The following is a 21,047-nucleotide window of genomic DNA, read 5'->3' on the forward strand; positions in this document are numbered from 1 at the left end:
CTATTCTTGTATTTTAAGGAATATGACCTCATTTCGAAAAAAGACATCACCTTTTCATTCAGTAACTTCCTCCTTAGCCCGAAGAGCACCGATTTCTTATCTGAAACCTGCCATAAATTGATCAAATATCTACGTGATGTTTTTCGCTCAAGAAATAATTTTTGTGATATTATGTCGATAATGAGTAATGAGTGTTCTGTGGCGAAAAATCCGGAGCATTTTCCGGATCTTTCTCATGAGACTGGAAAATTCACATCAGTACTATCAAATTAGAAAAAAAAACGTAAGAAAATATTCTCTCACGGGAAATACGAGGCCCCAGACAGAGCAGTGCTGCCACCTGCAATTGTTCCCACGTGCACGTGGCTCTGCCTGCCCCAGCGGTGGGAAGACACAATTCTTCTTCTTCTTCTTCTATTCCTTATGACTGGACTCCCTGAGGTAGTAGTATGTGCCAAAGACGCAACTCTTGTCAGAAGGTTACATTCATTGTAGTGACGGTACATTTTTTTTACTGCAGATATTTATTGACCCCTCGACTGCCCCTTGATGGAATGGCAATGATATTCCGAATGTATTCAATTTCTCTTATTATTGAATTCTATGAGGATTCAGTCCCCTCAGGACTTCAATCGAATGCTCCCTCGATTGTAAGACTTCAAAATCACAACTCACCAAGAAAATTACTTCAAGCTAAGCATAGGGGAGACCCGGGAAAAATGAAACTGGGAAATACGCGTTCAACGGAGTTTCATTCTGCTCCGATCTCTCCTATTAAACCAGGGAGATTGGAGGGGAATCTGAAAAATTAAGCATGTTTTACCCATCAAGTCCTCCTTAATTGAGATTAAAAAAAGCTTTTAAAAACGTCTCAAATTTGCAGATTTGAATTTCAAGACATTGTGAGAATACCTCGTCTACTATTTTGTTTTTAGACGGAAAAAACGTCTTATTTTAAAACGTCGGACATGTCAGTTATCCCAAAGTTAACCGATAAGATACATCTTTGTGTCTTACATCTAAACGTAAGACATGTTCGAGACACTAGTTTTTACGGCGATAGCCACTGATTAAATTCAAACTTCAGTTCCCAGAATTCAGTCATGTGTAAAATTCTGAAATTGAATCACTACAATTCACGTTAAAAGTTAGAATATTGAATTCGCGTTACACTAAAGCTTCTTAGTTATCATATGCTTGAATGCAAGAAATAGAATACGAAATTCATTATATACTACCGAGTTTGTTCCCAACTTCAAGGCCGTCTCCTGAAGATTTGTCGGCAGACACTGTAAAAAGCGAGGCTTATGTCTCCCTTACTCCTCCCGTAACTCTCTCTCCCCCTCGTGGATTTTTCTCTTGCCATTCTATAAGCTATTCATCCCCTACCCCGCCTCAAGATCTAAGATGTGAAATCGTTTTTCTTAGATTGTCTCAATTCCCATTCCTCTTTCTCAACTCTTCTTACCCCGCAAATCCCTTCATTTCGCCGACGCTTTGCAACATCAATCACCACTTTAAGGAGCTCGGGTATTAATTTTCTGTTGCCCATGAACGAGAATTCTCGTTACAATCGGTTTTTAAAGACTGATTGAAACTGCGATATCCACCACACAATCAGCAACTTACAATGGTTATGAACATTCAAATCCATTTTTCATTCCGAGTTCTGCTTCGTCTACCTGTCAACCAATCTTAAGGATGCTTAGCCAAAACCCATATTAATCATCATAATTTTGATATTGTCTCATATGCCAGACACGTTAGCAATAATCTTAATTCTTCCATCGGGGCATTCTAGTGAGAAATTATTTTCTGAAAATCACTTTTTGTAACATTACGCTTAGGGAAGAAGCGTGACCGTGTGAACTTTGATCGAGATGTTGCATGGGTTAAACACTCAAGATATTGAAAAAAAAACCACAAGCCATTTACTTTAGACTATGAAGAATCTATCGCCGGCGAAAACAAGTGGGGGACCGGGTCATATAGGCGTGATATCTTCGATTGATTTTCGAATTCCTCTAAAAAAAATTTGACCGCCATTACGAGTCGAGCGACGCGACAACACCGCACAACAGCTGATCGAGGTCGGTAAAATCGGTGACGATAATTCAGTGCTGGAAGCATATGGAAACGTATAACATACAGAAACATTCATCTCACTGTTACAACACCACTACTAGCCGAAGCGTGCGATGTTGCAATCAAAATTCGACTGTTACCACCGCAGTCACAGGTCCTCCATTATTTACGAACATTTTCTGTAATTATTGCTTTTGAGAACGGAAAAGTACGCCATAACACATAATTTGATGAGACAAATTATTTGCAACATGAATTTTTTTTTTTTTATGCTTATTTTATATCGCTTCGAGTCTGATGAGACTATATGGCGATTGATCAAGACTTTAAAAATGGTTAGATCTCACCATTCTACCCGGCCAGGAATCGAACCTGGAACCTATCCGTTGTGAGGCAACGGCCTTAACCACTACGCCAGGCCACCAGGCTGCAACATGAATGATTTATTTAGTCAATTTTATTTATTTTTCCAACTGAGTTGTCCACTTGATAGGATAAACATCCTCAATCACAAACTGTGACTAAATTAATAACAAAAAAACCACGTGGCAGTCTACACAAAACCATAAACTGATTTGTAAAAAAAATAACACATTGCAACATAAATTCGCCTAATATTAGACGATTATTCTTTTTCCACCCATTGATGCATTTTATTGGAACAAAGAAAATTTCCGATCCCTCAACCAATGAACAATTATCTATCACCGTAATTGACGTTCATCATGAAAATTGATGAACTCCATCCATGAAAATTCAAACACTAAAATCAAATTGAAATGCATAAAGTGGAGGTTTACAACTCAATTTTTTTCATCAAAAAAGACATTGAAAATCCGAACATCGGCTTTGGGTAGGTAATCATACATTTCCATTTTTATCGGTTGATTACGAGTGGACACTGTTGGTGAACGGTAGCCAAACCTTCGTTTGCATAACGGTTACCCGAATTGAATTTCGTATGACAAGCGTTGGCGAGGTTTTAAATGCACTTTAAATCCTTCCACTGTTGTTCGGTGTGTACCTACGGGTATTTATAACCCTCTAACATTTCGGGATAAATTAAAAATTCCATTCTCTTGTCCTTGCATGTGGTACGAACGAAAAAAATATATGAGGATGAAAAACTTTGGATGCGGAATGGTTTAAAGTTTTCGTGGAAAAAATTAGGAATTGTTGAAATTAAGTTTTACAGTGAGGCTTTGCATTCTAAAAATGGAATTTAATACTGCATTTTTTTTCAAATTATGAACTTAGGGAATTTAACTTTTATTGAGTCAATTAGCGGAAATGTTGAAGAACAATTTGTGAATTCTATATGTATATTTGAACAGAAGTTTTTCTCATTTTCCGTTCTACATAATTCAAATGCAATGGAAATAAAATGAGAGGTACATGTGAACCCATCCATACGCAAACATCGCATTCTAACTTCGCTAGAATTGATGGTTGATCATTGGGGGNGGGGGGGGGGGGGGGGGGGTGAAGTGGAAGGTTTTGTGATCTCCTCTAAATCCCCACATCTTAATTCATAAACAAATATATGGGTAACAAGAGAAGACACAAAACGTTATAGTTTGTTTCAGGGAAATTTCATTATTTTCTTCAAAATAAGCAAGTAATCGTTTTTATATCCTGTAAATTTTTTCATTTTCAATCAATTTGGCTCATTTATTTTTCACACGCTAGATCACATTTCCAATTAACAATCGAAGCAAAACAAATGGTTCTACTTCACAGGCATTATTTTCACCGGCTTTTAATTATTTATTCAAGATTTTCCGACTTCATTTGCTTCTTCGAGACGGCGAGAAATATTCAGTAAAAATTATGGAGGAATTCACGTAATCCGCAATGGGGAATCGTTTTCCGGAAATTTTTGTAGGAATTGAAGAGAAGAAATCTGAAACGTTCAGTGAATTTTCAGGTTCATCACCGACTAAAGTACGAAGTTGTCACGTCATTTTTCCCGAAGAAGTAAAATCTTACAAAAATTCGCCGACTTATTATGCCTCCAAAATCAAAAATTCTTGAACGTTTAACAATTTTTATGAAGCTGGTAAGTTATTTCTACGTTCCGTTCCGTAAAATTTCTCAATCGTTGGGGAAAAATTACGGAACGACTTGTCCCCACAGCGGTGAGTCATCATACGGGTTGTTAATTTTTACGGAACAAATCGTAGAATTTACGTGGCGATTCGTAAAATTTCAGTTCCGACTCATACTTTTTATCGAATTTTACTTCGCTTGCGGATTACGTTTCGAAATGTAATTTTTACATTTTTTTTCTGATAATTTTTATTGAATTTTTTTCTCCGTTGAGAATTCATTTATGCAGAGAATTAAATTAAAAAATGTCTGTGCAATTAATCATTCAATTTATTATCAATTTATCATTCAAAATACTTCCATCCGTGTACGATTCGACTTTCGATTTGACCTTTTTTTAATGGGTTTCGTTCAATCCTTTCCGTTATTCCTTAAACTTACCGAAAACCTGGCTCAACTAGCCAATATTTTGACCCTAAGTCAACCTCATTTTATACCTGAGAAACGCGAAAATGGCTACCTCCATTTATCGATTTATTTACACAGAACGTCGCGTGATAGCAACTCGGAAAAAAATTAACAGCAAATATATGAGCTTTTTTTCGCAGCACGTGTCCTGTAATGGCTCTCGCCTAGCCTCAATCTCGTGCTCTATTTACACTGCAACCGTAAGGAGGAAAAAGAGTACCCGCTTCCGTCTGCATTTTTCGTATTTCTGAAAAATTTAATAAGATGCATAACTCGGTCTTTTCAAATTTTTTAGTTTCTTCCAAAGATAAATGAGATTTCTCTGTGTAAAAATGTACTATTTATCGAATAGAAACACTTTTCTCCGTGAATTTTCCAACAAATTACAACATTATTATCTGTTTTTCATGTTAGCAATGTCTGGGAAAAATTTATTTCGACTTTTGTCGCGCCTTCGGGGGTTTCATTAGCATCAGAATTGTTAGAAAATACAGAATCAACTTTCACTTGGCGAAAAAATTTAATTTTGGCGAAAATCGACTTTCACCCTTGACCCACGTGAAAATGAAAAATTTTTTTCCCCTTTTCTGTCACCTCCGAGGGTTTCATTGGCATCAGGGGGTCAATAAATACAGAATCAACGTTCACTATTTTTTATTTAAACACCCCCTGCAAACGGGGAGATGAGGGTGGCTAAAATATATTCTGCAACCCTGTCTCCTCGTTGGCTACAAATTTCAACCCTCCGCATACATGCCTTCCCCTTCACCCGCTCGTAAAATCACGCGTTCTCGGTAGCATCGAAGAGGACTTCTCAGGACCGAAAAGAACTGAGGATTCGAATGGTCTCTGGAAAAGTACGTCGCAGAACTGATTAGGACTTACCAGGTCCATCTAGGTCTGGAGAGATCTTGAAAGACCTGTGTACGTCCAATCAGAACCAAATCCTCGACTCGGGAAGACACAGTTCTTAAACTTTCCTCGTTGATGGACACTCACAACTGATTCTTGTGTAACTTCAGTTAATAATCGTGTTTAATTTTGGTCAGTTTTATATGACTGCAAGTTATTGAACTAATACTCAACTCGGAAACGGTCCGACTGAGTAGGTTCAGCAGAATTATATCCTCTAATGGCGGAAATGACCCCCGGATCTACCGCTGTGAAAACCTGCTTCAACGGAGACTGCACGACGATTATCCTCTACCTCATCAATGTAGAGTAATACTCTAGCGAAATGCTCTCGCTGAATTGATCTTCCCTCAAGTCTGCTGTAACAAAACTCCGTCGCTGAATGGATCGTGGATCTCTGAAGCGATCATCCTCAAAATCATCCTCCTATGTGCATCTCTATGCCTGCATCAACGATACTTATTATCCCTCGAATAAAAGCACTTTTCATCAGTGGAAAAAGTACTTGTACCCTGTACCAAAGAGTTTCTGGGGAAAAGGCAAATTTTGTACTTCCTCAAAGTCACGAAAGAACTGCCCTAGTGGAAAAACCTAAGGCAGAGGCGAAACACGCCTGATCAGAATTTCGGATCGGACTTGATCAGTTTCTGATCAAGACCTGAACAGAATTTCCACTCGGGTACTTGGGACAAGTATTTTACGAACTTTTCACAAGTGAAGTGCATTTTTCTTTTTGTGTCTGTAAACGAAAAGGGATTTTTCCACGCACATGTTTCAAAACTATATTTTCCTCGTAATCCTTCTACATTGACGTATAAAAATTGTGTAAAACGAATATGTTTTCCACATTGATGTTTTGTCCACGGTAGAATCTGGGTACTTCAGCTACGTAAGCGTGTACATACCCACTTAAATTACATTATTATTATCCGTGTAGAGTGAGAGCATTTTCAAATTGTGGGGTTAAAAAGGGAGCCGTAAATATCATTATTGGCAACGTAAAATTACCGAGCACGTCCACATAATTAACGATGGAAAATCGATAATGAAAAAATCATGCTGTACGGAAAAAAAGTTGGAAAAAAAACAGTTTTGAAACCCGCCCTCAATAGGGTCGAACTCTAAACGAGCGTAACGTTAACGAGGGCTATAAGAAAATGTACGAGAGAGTGGGTTGCAATCACTGGGCTCGATTGCCAGCTAGTGGAACCTATAGCATCCAATATGACTATCGATTTGCGATAATAACGAAAAATATGGTCTAATATTTTTGAAGACTCTTTCAGTGCCCATATTCGTGCACTTACAGTTCAGAAAATTGTTATTGATATGAAGTTTATGGTGGCAGTCAGTATTCTGCGTGAAAAATTTACTAGTGTCATGAAGAGAGAGAAATGGGTAAAAGCTTATTTATAAATTATGGATAAGGCCTATTTTTAATAATTAATGAAGATTCAAGTGGTTTTTTCACTGTATAGAGCAATTAGAGAGAAACTATACAAAATATTCATTATTCTGTGTCTGATCGTTCCCGACTTCACTTTCGCGTTTTACTTTCCTGGCTTTTTAAAGTATTAAAGTAATTGTTAAAGTATTGATACACTATTAGAATTTTTCATCCGAATTTTCTGTGTCAATTGCCGGAAATTTTTATCGTGTCTAATTTTCACTGGAATTTCAGGAAATCTTGTAATTGAAAAATGAAATATTTTATTGATTTTCTGTTCGAATGATCTGAAGATCATTAAAATATTTGATTTTTCAGTTCAATTATTCTGTGAAAATGCGGAGAAATCAGAAAAATTCAGGGAAAAATTGAAAATTCATATCATTTGTTTCTGAATATTCATGTTCGCTATTGAAAATTCAATCAAGTTGTGAAATTTTGAAAAATTTCGAACAGCATACCTCAACATTATTGATATTGCTTAAAGTAGCTCTGCCCTTTGGATATTTTAATTTTTCAACTAAATTGCATGGAAAAAATTTGAAAAAATTCATACCCAGTCAGTATTATCTAAATTAAATTTCGCAAAATATTGATATTTTTCAAACATTTCTCTCTTATAAATAAATAATAAAACTCATTTGCAAAACGGTGGATTATTTTTTATGAGGTGTCCAACAAATTCTTGATTTTTTCACATCTCATGAAAAAAAATTCAGATTTTAATCTTTGATTACAATGGAAATGTTGATTTTCACATAAGACACTGGGTTAAATCCTGATTTTTAAACATTCCTTCTTTGAACAACCAAAACGATAATTAAATTGAGAAAAAAATTAGAATTCCGAATCTAATCGAGTTTTCTGCAATTTTTTTGCAGTCTTCAATAATTTTTCAATTTACCGTAAGGGTAGAGCTACTTTGATGGCAATTCCTCTTAACTTGACCCAAAAAAAGTGAATCGTCCTTTAATCCATGCGTCCTGGGAAAGTATGAAATGTTAATGCAGAAGGACTCGACATGCTGTAAGATGGCACTTATACCGAGTGATGTGGGAATGCAAAAAATCATTCTGGTTCCCTTTCCACGTTAATCTTCAATGCATGCTAAAGCCAGATTTTCCGCCGTATTCACTCGGCAACGAAATCCGTTTCCGCATTAAGTTTCACGCAGAAGAGCTACCCCCCCCCCTTCCCTCGCCCTAGTACCAGTGGCTCGTTGAAATCGGATCATTTTATACGCTCGTGGAAAGTGGAACATGGAAGTACATATCAGGAGTATATTTCCTCTCAATAATGCATTTTATATTATTTTTTACCTGCTGCATATGCTGTTCTAGTTTTGAGGATTAAATGTCACAAACAGTGAGGCTCAATGTCACATTCAATGTTTTCTGGTGGATTTTTGCAGAGATACCCGGCAGATGGCGACGACACTGTCCACATGGGCCGAAAATGTCAGGAGCCGGGTGCAATTTAATTGGCGAGGGAACGTCCAGTGAAAGTGGAAAGAGGGAGAACAATGGAAGATGTCTGTGCGGCCCTTCAGTACCATGGTGTCCTGACGAAGCGCATCCTTATACATTTACAACGAGGCACGAGTGCAAGCTCAATCTTGCGGCCAAGACTGCATACGGTATGTAATGATTATAATGATTATATCGAGGGGCCGTTCATTTGGAAATCCGATGACACAGTGATTGCTGATTTCACACACGGAGAGAAATATTCAATAATAATTACCAGAAAAAAGACGTAAAAATTACCTCTCGAAACGTAATCTGGGAGCGAAGTAAAATTCAATAAAAAGTGTCAATCGTCACGTAAATTCTACGATCTGTTCCGTAAAAATTACTCATCCGTCCGACGCCTCACGGCTAGCCATGAGTCACCGTCTTGAAGTTTCTGTTAGATTTTACAACTTCCAGAAAAATTACGTGACTTTTTCGTATTTTTTCGGTGACAGACCCGAAAATTTACTGAACGTTTCAGATTTATTCTCTTATATTCCTATAGAAATTCACTGAAAACGATTCTCGCTTACGGATTACGTGAAATGTTCCGTAATTGTTCTTGAATATTTCTCTCCGTGCATGATTTCATGGAGATTTCCATGATTTCATGCGATTGCCTGGGATTTGTTTTGTGATTACGCGATTTCAGGCGATTTCAAGTGATTTCAAATTTTCGATTTCATCTATTTCGTGGCGGAGGGGGAATGGGGATAGAACCCGGAGGGAAGGAAATGCATCACATTAATACAAGAAGGCTCAAGCATGAGAGTTACAAGGCAGGGGTAAAAGTAGGGATGAAACCATCAAGGTGATGCCATGAGAATCACATGTATATTTTTTTCATTCATTCGATTAAATATCTATCTCTACCGCAGTCAAAACATCCAACGTCGTATGGGAGATTCTCGGAAAATATCGATTGTTGATGTATTTTTGTTTTGTTTTTTTTTTTGAACCACGCGTTACCCCATCCCCGAACGATTATGAATTCCAAGAAACGTGCCTTCTCGCATCACATAAATATGCATACATATGCAAAGGTCTATGCGTTCCCCTTATGTGTGTTCGTGTGTGCGGTACGTGAACCACTGGTTGTAAAGGCGTTCTCGTGTTCAGGGTTTAACAAGGTTATCCCACCGGCGCAACAACGCAACAAGAGTAGTTTATCCCATTTGCGGAAAAGTTAAATTCGATTCACCTGGAAAAGTTTAATCGACCAAGAATCCTGTACCGTGTAGACAGCTTACGCCCTCTTTCAACATTCCACCTCTACACAGATTTCAGAGCTCTGTGGAATATTACACATACAATTGTATTTTCACTTATTCATGCTGATTCGAAAACTCAAAGTTCGTACTTCTGATTCAGAATATAGGACGTGCCCCTCCGCTTTCGTATCATGATGTTTTGCTTCATTGGCGCATGGAGATAGTTCCGCCATATTGTGAAGGAAAAATTGAATGTTCGCAGCCATTAAGTCGGAATGCGTTGGGTTTCAACATTTTTCTTTCTTCATTTTCATTTTTTCTTTGCTTGAGGATGTCTAATCTATCAAGTGGGAAATCCAGTTGAAAACAAAAAAAAATGAGCAAATAAATCATTCATGTTACAAATTATTCGTTGCATTAAATTAGAAGTGTTTTCTGGTCTCAAAAACAATAATTAAAGAAAATGTCCACCAATTTTTAATTTCATAAAGAATTTGATTAAAATCCTCATTCGATTTGTAATTATTTTCCTGATGGAAATGTGATTGTGCACTATATGCTCGTTCATTCGACATTGCTGACTTGGCTTTCTTTTTCATTTCTTAGTATTTTTCAAAAATTTCTCCTTCGCAGTAAGAACCAAACAAAACTTACTCTTCGTGCATAAAATTATCTCCATCAGAACCTGAGACTGACCGCGTAGTAGAGAATCCCGTCCTCGAACAACTTCCAGCTTCCAGTAGAAATCTACCGCGATAGTGCGCCAGGCGTCGGGTCTACGATGCATAAAACGAATCGATTCTTCGTGAACTCCACTGACAATTATTATACAGTCAATTATCATTTGTAAAAGTAATAACAAGAAGTGGAGACACGATCAGACCTGAAAACGGTTTGTACGTTAACCGTTTTCGGGAGTCATCCTCAACAATCCAGTGAAATGTTTGAAACACATGGCAACATCTATGGCAGTATCTATGCACGCCGCTCACGTTTCAAATCCAATCATTTTTTACTTTTACGTCACCACGGGACAGGAAACCTATTTCAGCATTTTTGATACGTCGATGTTCGGAGCTTGTGTGCGTGGTGCATCTTATATCTTTCGGCGGTGAGCTCTCGCTCCATACTTTCCACTATACTTTATTCTTTGCTACTGTGGTTACTTGAACCTCTGTTCACAGGGTTTTGCTATAATCTTAGTCTGATGCTGGTTGAGGTAACTGAGTTTTTTCCGAGCGGCTATTCACAGGCGAATTGGGTGACACCGCGATTACAAAATGTAATCGATTACCCAGGATTACGGGACTGATTACACTGATTACCATTGCCTATGTGATAACCGTGATTAGCAAGAGCACAGAATGTGATTACATGATTACAAATAATGTCGTCGATTACATTCTGTGATTACCAAACATCGGTAATCATTGAAATCACAAAAATGGCCTCTTATTAAATATGAATTGATGGAATAATTAATTATTAGAACCTGCAAAGAAATGAGGAAGGAGGGGCGGGGATTAGAACAGAGGAATGCAGTCTCCATCACTGTATCCAAAAATTCGGGCATTTATAAGTTCTATCAGCAAAATAAATTTACTGAATATCTACCATTGATGGAGAATGGAACTTACCAGCAGATAATTCAGAGATAATTCAGTCGTTGGTTCTCCAGAATAACAAGAAATTTTAACTCTGTTGAATCAATTTTCTGCGGACAAATGCTCGGTGCAAAACGCATTGGCTATGCAAGGTTCTGAACCATAAAGATCTGGGATTCCCAGAAAAATTGATCCAGGGATCTCTGAGACTTAATGTTGGTAGAAATGACGCGCTCGAAAATTCAAAAACAAAATTCACGGTCTCACTAGGAGCAACTGCGAAAGATTACACTGATTACAAATGATTACAGTGATTACAAATGATTACCACTTGATTACAAATATGGTAATCATGTGATTACAATGATTACATTGATTTTTCTGGGATTACAATTGACTACATCAGCGAGTGACACCCCGATTACGCCTGTAAATAGCCCCTCGCGGGTAATAGTTACAAAATTATCCGTAAATAAATAATCCTGTTCTTACGAATATTTGTGAAGACATTTCACACTGAAAAGTGGCGATAATTAATCGCATGGGCTATGAAACTATTGAATATATTCAATAGTTTCATAGTCCAGAATTTCTGTCTTGGAAAATGTCCTGGAAGAGCATCATCCAGATGCAGAAGAATGAGGGAAACAACTGAAAGTAGAAAAAATCTCAGTTTGACGATACTTCATTAGTAATACCAGATTTTGTTTTTGTTTTCCAGATAACCTCGTCAGTGCGTCCGACTCATACTCCGCGGACGGTAAGTTTTTAACAGTTTCTGATCTGTTCATCAACAACTTATAATTACAGTGTTTAATTAAATGAGTCTTCATGAATTTTTTGGATGACCAACTTCGTGAATTGTTTAATTGAATTGAATTTCAACAGAAGTACTGAAAGACAGAGTACAGAGATAGGTGTTGAAAATCTTTCGCTAGCTATCTAATTTTACCTCGTTTTTTTAAAAATTATTTTCCATAGCTTGTCAACGCGAAAATAGTATTGAAATGCCGTCGTTTAATCAGATGAGTGAAGAGCCGAGTGATGTCAACGCTTTGCAATGTTAAACACTTCAATGCCATTAAACCCCAAAATAATTGACATGATTCCAGAGATGTCATGGCTTCTTCGATTTTCAGAGAAAAACTTGAACGTAAATTACGTTATAAAAGTCGGCTTTTACACTTTCTGAAGCATATTTTACACTTGAAGTTGAATGGTGAATTACACTGAAAATCGTTGTGAATTACGATTACATAAACGTAATTTACAATTTTGCAATCGTGGAATCACCTGGAATTAATGAAATCCCAGGTTTTCACTGATTTTGACTCATTTCATACGATTTCAGTCCTGAATGACATAATGATTTCACTAATGAATGGCCCCTCATTCTTTTTAAGATAGAATAATAAGTCATCACTCCATGAAAGATATTTTCATTCTGAAATGTCACGGTTTCCGTTCAGCTGATGAGATTGTTCTCAACTTTTTTCTCAAATCACGCGTAAAAAATCGTAAAATACGTTCATTACGATCGTAATTTATGATTTGTTAAACACAAATTCCGTTTTGATAAACGTAAAAGACGCTTTGTTTAGGCGTAAATTGCATTTATCAGAATGTCATTTACGCTCAAGTTTTTCTGTATGTTCCATACTTGTAGACAACTCTCTTATTCTATCAAATGGAGTTCATTATCCGTTTCCTTTGTAATACAATGCTTATATTTTTTGTATCGGGGTTTCACTTTTGCTTTGTGCAAACTTACGGAAGAATTTAACGAACGGAAGTCGATACAAAGCGGAATTAACAAGACTGCCTAATGTCTCAAACGTTGAAAATAGAAGCGGCATTTATTGCCCGATCGATTATTACAGAGACAAATTTCATAGAATCTATTATGCATGAACACTGGTCCGACGTCTGATAAGCTTTCGAGACACTCGCAATATATTCGATATTCACCTCGATATTTGTGTGACACAATTTTCGACAAACGACGCCATTACGTTCATACATTCTACTCAGTGGAATGTGATGTGTTTTTATTTCATATGCTAGTTGCAGGCCATCGTTATTATTTCCCACACAATATTAATTTTTTTTATCTTCCGTAGCCATGTCATGCTATGTTTTTACTTTATCGCATAAGATTTGGGAGGAAATGAGAACAAAGATCGATTTTTGATCGAGTCTGATTGAGTCTTTTTTTTTTTAAGTAGCTCTACCCTTCGGCCCTTTTTCAGTTTTTACATTTTTCAACTAAACTGCATGGAAAAAATTTGAAAAAATTCATACCCAGTCAGTATTATCTAAATTAAATTTCGCAAAATATTGATATTTTTTCAACCATTTCCCTCTTATGAATGAATAATAAAACTTGTTTGCATAACGGTGGATTATTTTTTATGAGGTGTCAAAAAAATTCTTGATTTTTTCACCTCTAATGAAAAAAAATTCAGATTTTAATCTTTGACTACAATGGAAATGTTGATTTTCACATAAGACACTGGGTTAAATCCTGATTTTTCAACATTTCTTCTTTGAAAAACCAAAACGATAATTGAGAAAAAAATTAGAATTCCGAATCTAATCGAGTTTTCTGCAATTTTTTTGCAGTTTTCAATAATCTTTGAATTTACCGTAAGGGTAGAGTTACTTTAATGCATTCAAATCTTGACGGCTTATTCTGCAGCAAAAATACAATTATATTGTATGAAATTGTATATAAGATGATTACTTATGAACATCAAGTTTTCCTTACGATTTAATTACAAAGTCTGATTGAATCTTGAATTAAACTTGTTAATTTTCTATTGTTTTTTCCAATACCCCGAAAGAAATGTTTTCTTACATTATTTCTTTTGGAATAAATTCTTTTAAACTGCATTGATAGCTGATATAGTCGGCAGGAGTCCAAGGGAAGAAAATAAAACACAGTTGAACTCATTAAGAAGCGGAAAAAAGGATTCACAATCTAGAAGTTATTTGCTGGAACCGTAATGAGTCGCACTCGTTTCAACCATCCCCTGACAAACACACTCTAAGCCGCAGCCAGCAACTAATAACTTGTCCATTGATTCAGGAATCGGGTCAACGTGAAACTAATTCTTTGCGTTGGTTTTCATACAATTTTCCCATCATTAATCTTTCTCACTTCTTATAAATTAAGGATCGAATTCACTGTTGGAAACATCAGCTATTATTTTTTCTTATCATCATGACGGGGAAATGATCCAGTTCTGCATCATTTTTTTCACTCCATACGATAGAGGTCGAAAGAATATCCACTGTGAGAACCATGAGTTGACTGAGACTTTGTTTTGTGTTGGGTGAACATGAATCTCAAGAAGAAATAATTGATATTCACCGTAAATTCTTATTTATTTGAAATTGGTTGAAGTCATAACACTTGTTCCAAGAAAGAAACATCTCAGTAGAAATAATTTTTTCCATCAGTGTATTATATTACGTTGAAAAATTTTAACCGACTCTTTCGGATTTTATCCTTTAAATATCAAACAAGTGACAGTTTCACTGAAATTTTAGGAGGAGTTTTCCCAATGACCCTGACATGACATTTCTTGTGGAAAATTTTTAGAAAATTTCGAACAAAAATTGTCAAATTCTGTCAGTTTATGTACAAATTTGTAATATTTGTCATTTTTGGACATTTTTTAAAATGTTATGTGATTGTTTAACCGAATCTGTCCACCCGGTTTCCACGAGTTTTTTAGGTTGTCCTTTTATTTCGAGCTCTAGGCGTTCATCCTTTGAGGCGAGAGCCGGAAAAGTATTTCTTTAGGACATACATTCAATTCAGAAGAAAACCCAACTACCCTGATGCATGCACGATGAAAGTCTGGTGGTATAACTGAGAGTGGATAAAAAAAAAGATGTTGATTAATGACAGAATCCACAGCGGGTGGAATAGAAGGCATTAAAAAAGCCTGTGTGAGGAAAAAACTACCCGACACACATTGAAAAAAAAACGCAAGAGATCCTGCACGTCTTTCACTCCGGCCTCGTTTGCCTTCCTCCAATGCATTTATATATTTTACCCTTTCGGGGTATTCCTCTTTCAACGCGACTACGAAAAAGGAGATTCACATTTCATATTGGAGTGGTTGAATGCATCCGTCATTTTTTCCTTTCTCCGTTTTTCGTTACTGCGTTTTGGAACGGTTTTTTTCCGTTCTCATTCCCTTCTACCTATTTACATTTAGTAAAAAATGCTCTCTCTCTCTCTCTCTTGTTCATTGCTTTCTCTTGGAACTATTCAATGTATTATACCGAAGAAAAGTCGAAACTGCACTCGTCGGAATAGAACATTTTGCGGTTGTGTATCATGGTTTCCTCCAATTGAAGTTTTCTTTCCGTGGAAAACTCTACCCTCTCAGAAAATTTCCGTGAAGAATTTCACGAAGAAAAAACTTGATTGAAGTATCTTTTACTATTCAGTTCCTTCCATTTTCGCAGTTCTCTGCATTTTCAGAAAATGACCCGTGAAATTTGAAATGAAAAATCTAGAAGTTTTTGGAAACAACTAATTGAATGGGTCCAAAGGGTGTCAAAGTGTCAGATCTTGGATACTGAAGTCAATTTTACAATTTTACTTAGTCAATTTTATTTCTCATTTCAGCTGAGTTGTCCACTTGATAGGATAAACATCCTTGAATGTGACGAGGGTAAAAGCCTCGTCAACTTAATAAAATATACTATTCTATCAGTGTCAAGTTTACACATAGTTTCCTGAAAATTTCAACATTCTTGCTCTGCGCTCCAAGTTCGATTGGTAACTCTGCGCCGTTACGTCACTCAACTACTCATAATTAATCCGTCTACCTTCAAAGAGATATTTAGTAGCAGCCCTATAAATGTCCCTTTGAATGCAGGATCTTCTAACCAGGGCGAACCGTGGCCAATTTCGGAATCAAACTCTCTCTGCCCATTGCTCTGCGAGATCAATCATTGGAAAGTCATTAGCGAATGTAGTTGAACTGGAATAAGAGCCAGTACACATCGTGCGGAAATTTCATACCTCATTCCATCTGACTCATTCACTGATTCCGATGAGATATTGATCCGTATTATAATTATTAATCGATGTAAATCGAAACTGATTGGATACTCGTATTTCTATTCAATAATTCAGCAATATTTAATTATTATAAAATCGGCCGTGCGGATCAATTATGACGCTATCAACTCTGCGGGGAAAATTTGTTCCTCTGCGTGAGCCGAAATTCTGTTCTCTCGCATCAGTTAAACGAAATATTTTCAGAAAATTAAATTATTTCAGCAATAATAGATTATTGGTCTCATCTTCGTAAAACGATCTCACACGAATCTTCCAGACCTCAAATTAAAGGAGTGCTCAGGATAATTGAATCTCGTCATTGAAGAATTAATTATGCCGTGGGGATTACAGGCGATAATTCACCAGTAGGGATTAATTGTAACGGATTATATTATGTTATTAAATTTTCTTTAGGTAACGGTTTTCGCTCTCTCGCAAACAACGTGGAGAGAAAAATTCAATAAACATTACCAGAAAAAAAAAGTAAAAATTACGTTTTGTACGAATCGCCACGTAAATTCTACGATTTGTTCCGTAAAAATTAACCACTCGTCTGATGACTCACCGCTGTGGGGACAACAAGTCGTTCCGTAATTTTTCCCCAACGATTGAGAAATTTTACGGAACTGAACGTAGAAATAATTCACCAGCTTCATAAAAATTGTTGAACGTTCAAGAATTTTTTATTTTGGGGCATCATAAGTCGGCAAGTTTCTGTAAGATTTTAATTCTTCGGGAAAAATTACGCAACAATTTCGCACTTTGTTGGGTGATGAACCTGAAAATTGACTGAACGTTTCAGATTTCTTCTCTTCCATTCCCATAAAAATTGCCGGAAAACGATTCCCCGTTGCGGATTACGAGAATTGTTCCGTAATTTTTACTGAATATTTCTCTCCGCGAACTCCAAGATAAATTACTTGGTCCAAATGAATCCTTTTTCTACTGATGAGAAGTAATTTTTTTGGGTTGGAATCTCGCTAGTTTCATTCTGTCAAATTCATTCTATCATTCTCGTTTTGTAACTACTCTTAATCGGCTCAACTAACCAACATTGAGCCATTTTGAGGGAAGTAATTATTCGAGCCGCGTCTTGGGAAATGTAATATAAATCTTCAAGGTCTAACATTGCTGATGGGTAATCGATAATTTCGTTGTTAATAATACAGTGGAGCTCACCCCCTCATTCGCTTCAAGGAGCTCTTCGTAATCCGACTCATTACCCACTATTGACGATGGAAGAAAACTTATCTACCAAGTTTCTGAAGAATATTCGGCACGATCAGCTCCAGAACGGATGAGTTTATTTCTCTCGTCCTTTTTTTCGCTTCTAATTTCACCAATACTATTATCTGCTTGTGAAATCTATGATGAAAAGTTTTGGAGTACCCTCAGTGAGTGGCGCTACTTTTATAACGAGTTTCTGGTTTTAATGATGAATAGCTGTTTTACGATGCGAAGTGCAACAATTGGACAATTTATGAAGTTATGGATTAATCGAGGGACTAACACAGGTCAGGCAACCATGACTAACAATAACAATACGTGGGTATCGAACGATTCAAATACTTCGTCATGTGCTCGATATTACATTACCTTTGATGTATTATAATTTTTCAATACGTACTGCACGGAGAGAAATATTCAGTAAAAATTGCGGAACTCACAATTCACTTACAGAATTCAATGACAGAATCGACTCAGAAAATTTAAGTGATGTTATCGTCATTTTTCACAGGAGATTCAGATAAATATTACGGAACGCTCTGGAAAAATTGCGTGACAGTTCCGTGAAATTTCCTACAACCACATTTCGCTCCGGAATTACGGAAAAGATACGTAATTTTTGTTGAATATTTCTCTCCGTGTGTGAATTCACAAGACGGTACGGTAGGAAAGGTCTACACGGAGAGAAATTCTTTAGATTATTTTTCCCAATCGGATTTCGACCAATCAGAGCGCAGTATTTGAGGCTACCCGACAGTTTTATTTCGGATATTTCCTCCTAGCTTTTGAATATTAGTAAAACATGTCAAATAGCGTTATCGCGTTAAATCACACTCCCCTATCATTGCTGAAGATTTCTATGTGACCTGGAAGAAAAAATAATACTGCACTGAGAGAAAAATATAATTCTTCTGACTATATTCCATCACCATCGAATTATAGTCAAAAAGTCCTCAACAATTTTTCATGGGTTACGGTAACTATGGCCGGAGAAGTAATTACTACAATGGAATGTAGTCATTGCAACTATTTTATAGTTCTCCTCACGATAGATTTGTCGTGGTTACTTTTGAACTTTGGTTAGTTTAACTGCANATAATGTTATGTGCCGCATACAAAAAAAAATTCGTATCGTTCACCAAAATGCCTCAACTATTTTCTTATTGTAAATCGCGAACTTCAGATTTTTCTCTCAGTGTACATGGAGAGAAATTCTTTAGATTATTTTTCCCAACCAGATTTCGACCAATCAGAGGCTACCCGACAGTTTTATTTCGTATATTTCCTCCTAGCTTTTGAATACTATTAAAACATCAAATAGCGGTTATCGCGTTAAATCACACTCCCCTATCATTGCTGAAGATTTCTATGTGACCTGGAAGAAAAAATAATACTGCGGTTCATGCTGAGAGCGCAAGCGAAAAAAAAAACAATGAAGAAAATATTCATGTGCCATTGCATTTTTACTGAGGTGACGCACAAACGCTCACGGTGTGCGCGTTACACTCATTATACAGAGGGAAAAAAGGAAAAAATAATGAAATTAGTGGAGAAAAAAAAATTCCCTCTGCAGTTGAAATTTTCAGATTTTTTCATGACGTAGTTTTTAATGTTGTTTGCAGTTTTTGATTTTTTTTTGCTCTTTTCTCTTCAATGTACGGGGAAAGGTAGTAAATTTGCTCTCTGGTCTTAGCGTCTTAAATTCTTCGAAACGCTGCAATTCATGGGTGGAATGCTGAGCTCCAGTGAGCAGAAGCATCGTAGTCGCATGTACATACTCTGTGTATTGTCTCCGTCAGTGGTATAACGACTTGACATGGGAAAATCAGACCGAGTTTCAAAGACCTCAGCTCTCGGGCTCTCATTCTTTAACGATGTGCGCGCAAATGGAGGAGACGGCGACGGGTTTTTTTTTATGTGCGCATATGTTTGTCATTTATTTTTCGTCATTTCACGGTGATAGTGGGAGGTCAGAATTCCAATAACATATGGGATTTGTTCTCGCATGTTTTATGAAGCGGAGGATATTTTTTTTTTCTACGGGCGAGGAGAAATATGGCAGAGATTGCGGAAAAATGGACAATATCTATTGAACTGCTGGAAAATATTTATGGATCTACAATACTTGGTAGGACACTGTAATATGTTTTTGGCTGGAATTTTCACTGCGAAGTTTTATTGCATTGTAGTTCCACTGAAGTTTCAAGGAATTTCGCCATTGAAAATTCAAAATTTAGTGACAAATTCAATGGAAACTGTGAGTTTCAGATCGATTATTCCGTGAAGACTAATAAGAATTAGGAAAATTCGATAGCGAAGTGGTAAAACTATTTAAATTGACTTTAGCCATTAGCTGAGTTTTCGAGGGATATCTCCAAATCTAAGGGAGATAGCGGAATTTTCGTAATTTGATTTTTTGTAGATCTTAATTGGCTCTACAGAAAAGGTTATAGCAAAAATTTTTCTATCTGCCTTAGATCTGGAGATATTGAGTGAAAACTGACAAATTGTCAAAATCGATTTCAACCGTTTCAATTGAAGGGAATAGATTCTTAAATTCTGAATTCATTGAAAATTCAATATTTAATGGCAAAATCAATGGAAACTGTGAGTTCCAGATCGATTATTCCGTGAAGACTAATAGAAATTAGGAAAATTCGATAGCGAAGTGGTAAAACGATTCAAGTTGACTTTAGCCATTAGCTGAGTTTTCGAGGGATATCTCCAAATCTAAGGGAGATAGCGGAATTTTCGTAATTTGATTTTTTGTAGATCTTAATTTGCTCTACAGAAAAGATTATAGCAGAAATTTTTCTATCTGCCTTAGATCCGGAGATATTGAGTGAAAACTGACAAATAGTCAAGATCGACTCGAACCGTTTCAATTGAAGGGAATAGATTCTCAAATTCTGAATTCATTGAAAATTCAAAATTTAATGGCAAAATCAATGGAAACTGTGAGTTCCAGATCGATTATTCCGTGAAGACTAATAGAAATTAGGAAAATTCGATAGCGAAGTGGTAAAACGATTCAAGTTGACTTTTGCTATTAGCTGAGTTTTCGAGGGATATCTCCAAATCTAAGGGAGATAGCGGAATTTTCGTAATTTGATTTTTTGTAGATCTTAATTTGCTCTACAGAAAAGATTATAGCAGAAATTTTTCTATCTGCCTTAGATCCGGAGATATTGAGTGAAAACTGACAAATAGTCAAGATCGACTCGAACCGTTTCAATTGAAGGGAATAGATTCTCAAATTCTTAATTCATTGAAAATTCGGGGTAATTTGACACTGAATATTCATGTTTTGATTAGAAATTCCACTAAGGTACGGAATTTTCGTAATTTACTCAATTGGAGGTCTCAGTTTTTATTTTTCTCCCCTTGAATCAGTCAAGTTACAACTTCTTCTGCCATTTTCCGTCGTGTTGACGCTTGGTGTGGATAACA

At 36.5% G+C, this 21,047-nt stretch overlaps 1 protein-coding gene across 1 annotated transcript in view; it reads left to right on the top strand.

Moving 5' to 3' along the window:
• LOC107037628 (insulin-like growth factor-binding protein 7) overlaps positions 1 to 21,047 on the top strand; it is a 38,136-nt gene that overhangs the window by 15,598 nt on the left and 1,491 nt on the right. Inside the window, exons 3-4 of the mRNA XM_015256273.1 lie at positions 8,373 to 8,597; positions 12,009 to 12,047. Of these exons, the coding sequence (XP_015111759.1) occupies positions 8,373 to 8,597; positions 12,009 to 12,047 (264 nt within the window). The remainder of the gene's footprint in view (positions 1 to 8,372; positions 8,598 to 12,008; positions 12,048 to 21,047) is intronic.

Source organism: Diachasma alloeum, unplaced genomic scaffold (assembly GCF_001412515.2).
Source record: "Diachasma alloeum isolate Michigan unplaced genomic scaffold, Dall2.0 Dall_scaffold_00269, whole genome shotgun sequence".
Classification (NCBI taxonomy): domain Eukaryota; kingdom Metazoa; phylum Arthropoda; class Insecta; order Hymenoptera; family Braconidae; genus Diachasma; species Diachasma alloeum.